The following is a 10,569-nucleotide window of genomic DNA, read 5'->3' as shown; positions in this document are numbered from 1 at the left end:
CCAGAGGAAGTCTCATGTGGGTAAACACTCAGAGCTTGAAATCAACAGTCTAGCTAAGTTACTGTTCGAACACATCCTGGTGTCTAATGCTTGTTCAGTAGAGTGTCTGTTTCATCCTTGATCGTTATGCTAAAAGCTTACATGTGGCGGGAAACAGAGGTGGTTCTTGTGGAATGTACCAGCTGCCACTACATGTGAGAAGTAATGTGTGGCAATCAATTGTTCACAGGATACACCCAACTTCTATTTTCCTTCCAGCTTTTTTTTTTTTTGAGATGGAAGGATCCTGAAATTTGGCTGCACCATGAATGCATTGATATGCACCTAAAGATGAGTGTCAGTTATCTTTTTTTATATGTAGTGAGCACATGTCATTCCAAGACCAAACTTACAACATGCAGATGTTTTCGACATCTGAACTGGTAATCCTGTTACAAAAACAGCCTCAGTTACTAAGTGAAGGCTTGCACACCTCCCCATAGTTCTATATACTTAGTGACAAGAGATATGAATTTTACTTCCATCCTATTTCATATTTAAATTATTAAAAAGAGTTATGTTACATCTGTTTTACATGAAAGTACAATAACTAAGCAATTATTACTTGGCATTTGTATTATGCAGCAGCTTCCTGATCTCTATTGAACAACACAATAGATGGCAAACTGTTCACGTAAAGGGAGAGCAGTGACCATAAAGAGGAGAATTATAAAATAAGAAACCAACCTTATGAACAGTGTGTAGACAATTCTTTTACCAAAGTGCAACATTTCATGGAGTGAAAAATGTTCTCTCAAATGCACTGGAAAAAGAGCCCCAACGTCTTAGTAATTCCCCCTCTCAAATATTGTTTGCCTTAGACATGAAGACAAAATGAGCAGGCAAAAGGAAAATAACTGTTAGAGCCCTTAACAGATTAATCTTCCATCAATTGTCAATGAGGTAAGGCCCCTTTGAAGACTATTCTCTGAGTCATCAGTCAACAGAACTAGAGAATATGCTACATGCTTTATACAGAGGTAAGTATGACTGAAAGCCATTGACTTCATCAGAACAGCTTAGCAGTTGACTGTAAGGAAATAATAATAATGATATACACCCCAAACATAAGGAGAAATAATGAATGTTCACAGCTCATATGCTTCTATGTTATTATTATTTTTAAAAAGGGAAGCGTTTGCATGGATTTTTCCATACTGATGTGGCTTTGTATTAAGTCTTTTATCTCCTGCCATCAGAATATTGTTCACTGAGGCTGAAAGCTGTAGAGGAAAAAACAAGGTTTTCCTCCCCCTTATGTAGCAAGTGGCCAGATTAATGCTGTGTTTAGCATAATGCACTTTTGACAGCTCTTGGAGAGTTATTGTCCAATACACCCTGCTTCACACACCCTGTACCTTTCCAGTGAAAATCTTTTGTGTTTGCAGCATCATGGCTCTCCGTGCCATTTGCTCTTCCTTCAGAGGCAAGTGTAAACAGCGAGAAGAACTCTGTTCTGGTACAGCCATGAAGAAGCCACCTCCTGGCCTTTTGCTGTTTGAGAGTAGCTAGAAAACATCATTGTGCGTGCAGTAAAAATACACCTCTGAATCCAGTGAACCACAAATAGTCCAAAATGCACACAAAAATAAAGAATAAAATCTCATAAATCCCAAATAGGCATCTTTGGAATCAGTAGTGCAAAGTAGTTTTGCTGATTTTGTTTGTTTGTTTGTTTGTCCTACTGCAATTATAGATCTTTAGCTTCAAGTCTTTCCTAAGATAGTTGTCCTGCAAAGGAGAAACATGAGAATAGGTAAAAGAGCAAGAAAGTTAGTGTGACATAGAGTAATTCAGAATAGCCATGTTTTCTGTTCTGCACTGAATAGATGACTGGCTATGTCAAATGCCCAAGGGAAGTAACAGGAGCAAAGGAGAAACTCAAATGGTGCAGCCCTTACCTCAGGAGAATCTCCGAAATACCTACACTGCTGGGGCACATATTAAACAAGATGCCTTGCTGACCAAGCAATAGAGGAAACTATCACTCTCCATCTTACCACTTTTCTTAATCACATTTTGATATATTATCAAATGCTTCTAAGACACAAAGACATGCATCTTCCAGCTATTTCTGTCCATGTATTGTGAGGACACATTTAGGAAAGATAAGTGGCCACAAATAGCATTTTCAGTCTTAAAATTTGTCTTACTCTAGCAGTAAAAAGAAACTAAATAGTGAAGTTTTCTGTATGCTTTCCAACGAAGTCATATTATGAGCATTGCTACGCACTGAAGGGTCAGGTAATAGTCCCTGAAGGGTCAGGTAATAGTCCTGAAGGGTCAGGTAATAGTCCTGACCCTTCAATCTAATTCAGCTTGTTCATTCTAGAATCAGTATGTCACAGCAGAGTGGCTCCCATTTAACTAAGTCATCCTCTGAAAGCTAGGCTTCATGTGATGTGCCCTTTTATTCTATTGTCAGGAATGGAAACTAGCACAGCTATCTCTATGGTATAAGCGACACCAGCAACTCCAGCTGCATACTGCAACATAATCACTGGTAACAATTGGGTGGAAGAGAATACCTAAAGGTTCTCAAGTGTTGGAGACTTAGTTCAAAGGTCAATCTGAACCCAAGCAGCCATGACTGTGTTCTGGCCATTAGTGTACTTTTAGGCAAAAGTAAGTATCTTATGGTATTACTGCCTTTGAGCCAAGCTACACACACAAGTGCCTGTCACAGTAGTATGCCCTCCTTGCTCCACTTCTCCAGTATCAGTTGCCCCTTCCCAAAAGGGTTCTCCCATTAAAAGGAGTCATCCATTACATGTGTGTATGTGTATGTGTGTTCACAGAAACAGAATTGTACAGTTGGAAGGGACCACAAGAGTCATCTAGTCCAGTGTTTCCCAACCTTGGGCCTCCAGCTGTTTTTGAACTACAATTCCCATCACCCCTGACCACTGGTCTTGCTAGCTAGGGATGATGGGAGTTGTAGTCCAAAAACAGCTGGAGGCCCAAGTTTGGGAAACACTGAATTCTAGTCCAACCCTCTGCAATGCAGAAATCTTTTGCCTAACTTGGGGCTTGAACCCACAACCCTGAGATTAAAGAGCCTCATGTTCTACTAGCTGAGCTATGTGTGCAAACTCCAGTAGCCACCCTCTCCATGCCCATATCTACCTATTTCCACTTCAGAAGATCATGACCCAACATAAATGAAATAATACCTCAAGGTTTTCCACCTCTCTTTTTCAGTTTGGTTTTCCGGACTTTCACTTTCATAGGAAGCCAGGTACAAACCTTAAAAAAAGTAAGTTTTAAAAGGCAACATTCCTTATTGAGACGATTAGTAGCCCACAAGGGAGCATTCTAATCAAACAAGGAGGTTTATGTTTCTTAGGTAAGCTGACACTCATCTGCACACTTAGTGGGACTCACATCTGAGTAAGCATGCACAGGATCAAGCAACACATGCTCAACGTGCTTAAATATCTGTAACCACAGTTTAAACTTAATGGGTGATTGCAGCCAGCATGAATGGAGATACAGATGTGCATCTGGATCTTCCTCCCCATACCTATTCAAATGTTAATTGACTGAATTGGCCGCAGACAGCTTCTACTAAAGAGGAAAAGATGTGCATCTTCATTCAGACCAACCACTTGTTAGTGCAACCGGTACTGGACCATATCAGTGTATGTATCATCATGGGTGATAACTACACATATAATGTGTAAAAGGTTCTTCTACAACAGGACTGGGGAACTCCAGGTGGTGCTGGACTACAACTCCCAACATCCCTGACCACTGGCCATGCTCACTGGGGCTGATGGGATTTGGGGTCCAACACTATCTAGAAGGTCGCAGCTCTGCTCAAATGAGAAGTAGCATTAACCAAGAGAAATAGTGTGCAAAGCAATCTTAGTTGGGGAAAGGGACTGGCCAAAAGTCTGACATGGAACACAGGAGGAACCAGTCTGGTTAGGAGAGTCAGCTCGGGCTGTGGAGGCTACAGCCAAGAGCCCTTCAAACTTGTGGATTAAATCTGGGCTGCCTGGTTTATTCCTGGACTCTCTGGCAGCCTCAGAAGTCTTTCCAGACCTGCTTTCTCCTTACCAACCTGTGGGCTTCACCTTCCTGGAATCAATACTTAAACAAGTTAGAGTTCCTGTCTTGGACTCTAACAGGAGATCTTCTGAAATGCCTTTGGCTGTTTCCTGAAGACTCTGAGCACTGCCAGAGTTTCGCTCTTCTTGTTTCCTTTTTATAGAGCTCCCTATAATTATTATATAGATATATGTTAGCTTGGGCAGCTGTTGCTTGTTCAGCTTGGACATAATTTTTCCTTGCTACATTCTAAATTCATGTGTGGCCAGTGAAGTCTCAGCTGTCCTGTTTGATTAATGTGGATGAGTTTTAAAGACTGCTCTTTAAAAATCAAAAAGTTCAGAAGCAATCTAAAAGTCAGTGAAGCCTATGGGCATGTCTAGGCAAAGCTAGCAAATTCAGCCCTTATCTCCAATGCTGATGATAATGGGATACGACTGATTTAACCCATTAGGAGACGGCAGAGAGCAACATGATAGATTGGATGGGTAGGAAGAGAAGTCAGACAAAAACTCATTTGCAAATGGGTATGATTAATTACATGATGAAAGAACTGAATTGAAAGGGTTCTCCCCCTTTAAGCACATATTAAGAGGTAACTGGATCTCTGCTGTGAGCTGAGCTCTGCTTTTCCTGCCTACAGCCATCACAAACTCAGAGAGAGATAGACTGGTTGACTTATAGGGAACAGTAACTCTGTCTTTGAATGTTTTCAGCAATGACATTCAGAACTGCCCCTTATAGTATGACTGTCAGGCCTGTTTCTCTGGGAGCACTGCATGCAGATGATTTGCTACGAGCAAGATGCCTTGTCAAAAAGTTATGGAAACAATAAAGGCCCAGATAATCATTCTTATATTGTAGACAATGGATCTGTGCGATGACACATTTTGAAAATCATATTTTATCATTAACTATGGAACAATGCTAGTAGTGAACCACTATAGCATTTGTCAAAAAAGGAATTTCTTACCATCTTCAGTAAAGATGGGCGCAGTATGTAAATAGTGGATGATGTTATCATCTCGCTCAAATGGACATTCTACTTGTTTCCATGTTATAAATTCACCTACTTGCTTAGCCAGTTCCAGGAATTTCTGTAAGGATTGGGGAAGAAAAAGTATTGTCTAGGTAAACGGAATTTGTGTGTCAGTAAAATTATTTCTGTGGTTTTAACATTCCTCAAAAATGTTAGCTGCTTAATGTGTCTGGTATATTATTTTTAAAAGGTAGGAGCAAGTGGGTTGTTTGTCCAGCACAGCTTTCCTTGTGTTTCTGTAACACATGAAAGGAAATGATGGTGCTTTGGTAACTGCATATGAAAGGCAGTATAGAAATATTTTAAAGAAAAGAGTTATGCAGTTGTAATAAAATCTGCATATCTCAGGTAAGCAATGCACATGTCTCACACAATGCACAGGCTACTCTTTTCCTCTGCTGCTATCAAACTGTGTTTTAAATAACAGGCATTTCATGCAACACTTGGAATATAAAATTACAACAGTTTTGGTGGAACTGAATATGAACCAGAAGTTTAATCCCACCAACTGCTCTACCTTTTAAAACATGTAAAACAAAAAAATTAAAATCTCTGAAGGGGGAGATAACTTTTGAGTAGTTGGGGGGGGGGGGTTCAGCATGAAAGGGAGTTGGGGAACACCCCCCCCCCCCGGTGTGTGCATGGTGTTTCTGCATATGAGCTTTTGGACCATGCCATCTGAAATTGAAAACTCTTAAGTAAAAAATGTTTAAAGGATTTATATGAAAAAGTCTGCTGGGAATTGTTTGACTTTGGGGGTAATCAAGGTAATAATTTTTTGTTCATGTATGGTTTTTGTTGCATTCTGGAACAAAAGAACCTATCAACCACTTGCTTGACAAAGATGTTTGCTGCACGTACTTCAAAGTTGACATGTCCATTTGGAAGGCGGTTGGCGCATCCTTCATTCAAAAAGTAAATGTCTTTGATCAGTAGGCTGAAGAAGGGGATCACAATCTGCGAAAAGAATGACATGACTTTCGCAGTTCTGTTCTTTATGCATGAAAGAACTGTTCATTCACAAGAAGAAAAGAGAGATTAACTTTTCAGTGTACAGTACTACTCTAATGACGAAATACTAATACTAGTGAGGCCTAGAGGAGATACAAGAGATAACAACCCACAAAATAGCTGTCATGCTGAAGAGATTTTCTCTGTGAATTGGCAAAACACAATCTATCTAAGCTTTGTGGAATTAAGGTTTCAGTTTATTACCTATTAATATTTCAGTAACATCGATATTTAACATCATTTTGTTAACATTAACATTTTAATAAGCAACTTTCACCAGTGCACAGACAGTAAAGAGGCAAAGAGCACAATGAAGTTGCATAAACCCTTGATTAAGTGAACATTAACAATTAAACCCCAGTCAAGCCAACATATGGAAAAGTAGATGCTCATGACTTAACATGACAAAGGCTCTGATTTAAAGAATTTTCACAGGAGGGAACGAAAGATATGCTGTGAAGTCGGTACCTATCTGCTGGATGTTTCACACTAAGTTTGATCCTCACCTGGTGTAAATTTCAAAAGTATCAAATGAAGCAACATGGGTTTACATTGGGTATCTATCTTGTCTTATACCATGTTTGGTATATACCAAAATATACCATATTTATTTTTTATTCAGATTCGGAACTGTGCTTAACTTTCCAAGTCTGGGGACTATATGGTTTTCACTATATGGATTTATGTACTTTTGTTTTAAATTGCTTTGATTTTTTTACAGTGAAATAGTGGTCTATAAATACTTTTATATATGAAAATAATACTTGAGTAATACAAACTTAAAACATTAACATAGCTCGATCATAATCTGTGAAACACCTGGAAAAAGAGGGAAGGCTTAATTTAGGCACCCAAAAGATGTCAGTATCCGTGCCAGGTGGACTTCACTTGAGAAAGCATTCCATAGCATTCTATTCAGATATATAAACACAGACACGACTAAACGACTAAACAGCAACAACACTACATATTCCTCTGCCACTGCCCATATACTTGACTGACTGTAGACAGTTTTCTCTCAGATGCTTTATCAGCCAAGGACAGGGCAAAGGTAGATAAGCAAGTCTGCTAGGTTATTCTGCAGAGCAACAATGGTCTATTCATTTCACTATAACTTGACCTGGAGTGTAGCTCGCGAGGGTCTTATAAGGGCAGCACCTCTTCACTCATAAAACACTGTGCCAGGTTCCCTGAAGAAGATTTAAACTCACCTAGCTAGTGAATTCCTGTCTCTCCTACAGGAGCTATAGTTTCTATTAAAGTGAGAATGAATAAGTCAGCTGGGCATATCTTTCAAATATATCCCCAGGTCCTTTGGTAAATGAACTGAACTGTAACTTAAGTACACACTAGAGTACTATAGCCTTGAGGAAAGGTAAGACTCTGGAAAAGTGTAGCAGTAAAGTAGTCATTTGGTTTGGCAACCAATGTCCTCAAGATATTTATGGTACTGGTGTGCCTGAGCAGTATGTGCATCGAAAAAAAGAAAGCGATAGGGAATCCCAGGAGGGAGTTTGCCCTTGCTGAAGCTAAAATATTCAAGAAACAAAAGTAAGTGTATGTTAAAAGGATAACGTAGCTGCTCCTCTCCTGTCACTCTCCCCTATCAAAAGCCAATCTTCATATTGAAAAATTAGCCCTAATGTGGTTCCACTAGTAAGTGAATTGTAACAGGATATAATTAGTGCGTCCACAAATTAGTATAATTTGCATACAGCAATTTGCAACAGATAATGTTCTGATGCCCTAGAGAATAGCCTAACTTAGCATGTTTACTTTGCTTGTGTTTAGTAAACAAAGCTAGCCTGATTTCTTATTTGCAATTGACAGTCATTCATTGTTACTAATGACCTTAAGACACAGAAAATTGCAGAAAAACAGAGCACTCTGGGGAAAATTCATATCCACATCACTGATGATAATAGGGTCTAAAGTCGTGGTGAATGACTGACTGAAAAAGATCTTGAGGTCATAGTGGATAGATTGTTGAAAATGTTAACCCAGTTTGTGGCTGACAGCTGTGAAAAAGGTAAATGCTTTGTTAGGAATCATTAGGAAATGGATTGAAGCGAAATCTGCTAATATCATAATGTCATCATGCTCTGCAACCATACTTTGGAATACTGTGAGCAGTTCTGATTGCCACATGTCAACAAGAATGCTGCATTTTAACCACTTCACACATTGCTTTTCACATGATTTATCTGTATATGTTGTAAGTTGGATTTCTGATATGTATTTTAACCTATTTTGTATTTTCTGGTGTGTTTGTATGCATGTGTGTGTAGATGGAAGGTGTGTGAGAGATCATTTTGACGCCGTTGAAATTAGTGCACTGTCACAGACTGGGCCAAGGTATTGATGAAAGAGTCATCATTAGGCAAATAATGAGAAGAGCACATAAAGTATCCTCAAGCTCTGACCCTCCTATGAACTGCTACATGAAATGGGTTGGTGCAGCTATGCTAGATATACTGTTGGGGCATTAGGGGGCGGGGAGGTGGTCCGCCCCGGATGCCATTCCAAAGGGTGTGTGTGACAAGATGCTGACCCCTGATTGGCGGCACCCCCCCACCGGGGCATGCACCGTTCACCGTGTCCCGCCAGGATGCATGCCCCCCTGGGCCGTGCGCCACGCCCCATGGGACGAGCACCGCTCCGGGTACTGGATCAGGTTGCTTCACCTCTGCATATTGTTGCTCTTAATCTTTACAGCCGTACATGGCTTGGACCCGAAATACCTGTTAAGAGTGCCTTCTCTCACATCAGTCAACCTGTCCACTGAGACAGCCACCTGAGACCTTTCTGCACTACACAATCTGAAGTGTAAAAGGTAAAGGTAAAGGTACCCCTGACAGTTAGGTCCAGTCGCGGACGACTCTGGGGTTGCGGCGCTCATCTCACTTTACTGGTCGAGGGAGCCGGTGTTTGTTTGCAGACAACTTCCGGGTCATGTGGCCAGCATGACTAAGCTGCTTCTGGCAAACCAGAGCAGCACACAGAAACGCCGTTTACCTTCCCGCTGGAGCGGTACCTATTTATCTACTTGCACTGCATGCTTTTGAACTGCTAGGTGGGCAGGAGCAGGGACCGAGCAACAGGAGCTCACCCCGTCGCGGGGACTTGAACCACCGACCTTCTGATCGGCAAGCCCTAGGCTCTGTGGTTTAACCCACAGCGCCACCCGCGTCCCTTACAATCTGAAGTGTAATTGCTGGCAGCTACACAGAGAAAGCCCCCTCACCTTTGCAATCCCCTCAGGGGGCCTGCCTGGTGCCTTCATTAGGTTAAAAAAAGTAAAGGTAAAGGACCCCTGGACAGTCAAGTCCTGTCAAAGGCAACTATGGGATGCGGCACTCATCTTGCTTCAGGCCGAGGGAGCCAGATCCCAACTGCAGAGTGATGCCAGCATTACTGAGCTGGTGCACAGCTTCTTTCACCGAACAAAATGGAGCCTTCCAGGGGGTGGGGCTGAGCTGTCCTGGGATCTGCTGGATCCTGAGCCAGAACCGCAGCCATCACATGAAGGCATGGGAGGTGCAGGTTGGTACTGACCCCCCCCCACCTTTTGGCCCAGCTGCCAACTTTGGCAAGGCAGTTAAAAAAAAAAAAGCGCCCTGCTGAGCTGAGAGGTGTGCATAGAGGTAAAGACTGCTCCCCAACCCTATTTATTATATTGTAGTTTTCTTTATTATTTCTAAATTCAAACCTGCTCTTCAGTGAATATTTCAATCCCGGGGTGGTGTGGGGAATATTATTATTAATAGTAATAAAGATAATATATGTAAAAAATAATATATGGAAATCATGGAATCCATAAAAACAAGTCCGATAAATCACATGAACAAATTAACAATCCCATGATTTAAAAAAAACTGACACCAAGGGCAACAATTAGAATTCCCCACTCACTCCCACTCTGTCTGTCATACAAAGAGGGCCCCACTATTTCTAAATTTCACGTCATTCTCTTCTTTTTTACTATTACTGTATACTTTTTTGTACTTTTCCTTTTCCTTGAGTGTCTTGGAAGTGTAAAAACATATTGAAGGGGCAGGATATAAATTATGTAAATAGAAAATGAATGACTTAACTATAAACAAATTTTAATGTACCCCAGCTTTCCAAAGTAGAAAGCATCAATACATAATGTAAGAATGTCATTTTGGCTTCCCTGTTCAGATCCTATTCTTCTGCATAGCCCTAAATTAAATTCTCCACACAGTTACTTTCTGATAACAGTCCATTGGAATGCATGACACATTGAATGTGTAGTCTACTGTGAGCAGCAGTCACTGTGTCTGCTTCAACGTGCTGAGAATTTGCAAGTCAAATCAGATAGTCAATTAAGGTCTTAAGATATTCATCTCCTGCACTTGCCTGGAAAAAAATCCACTCCATGATGTAATATACACTTCCATTCAAAT

The 10,569-nt window shown here is 40.8% G+C and overlaps 1 protein-coding gene across 3 annotated transcripts in view; it reads right to left on the bottom strand.

The window, feature by feature from the left end:
* Window positions 1-739: 739 nt before the first annotated feature.
* RASGEF1C (RasGEF domain family member 1C) overlaps window positions 740-10,569 on the bottom strand; it is an 82,088-nt gene continuing 72,258 nt past the window's right edge. For 2 of the 3 annotated variants that reach the window (XM_081185624.1, XM_081185625.1), the window contains exons 11-14: window positions 5,993-6,088; window positions 5,066-5,189; window positions 3,213-3,285; window positions 740-1,770 (exon numbers count right to left, since the gene is read on the bottom strand). In XM_081185624.1, the coding sequence (XP_081041750.1) occupies window positions 1,746-1,770; window positions 3,213-3,285; window positions 5,066-5,189; window positions 5,993-6,088 (318 nt within the window). In that variant the 3' untranslated portion in view covers window positions 740-1,745. Of the gene's footprint in view, window positions 1,771-3,027; window positions 3,286-5,065; window positions 5,190-5,992; window positions 6,089-10,569 lie in introns of those variants that run through there. The other variant, XM_081185626.1, reaches the window with a different exon arrangement.

The sequence above is a fragment of the Podarcis bocagei genome (assembly GCF_964188305.1).
Source record: "Podarcis bocagei genome assembly, chromosome: 2".
Classification (NCBI taxonomy): domain Eukaryota; kingdom Metazoa; phylum Chordata; class Lepidosauria; order Squamata; family Lacertidae; genus Podarcis; species Podarcis bocagei.
Note: the sequence above shows the minus strand (reverse complement) of the source record. Positions and strands in the feature narration are given on the sequence as shown.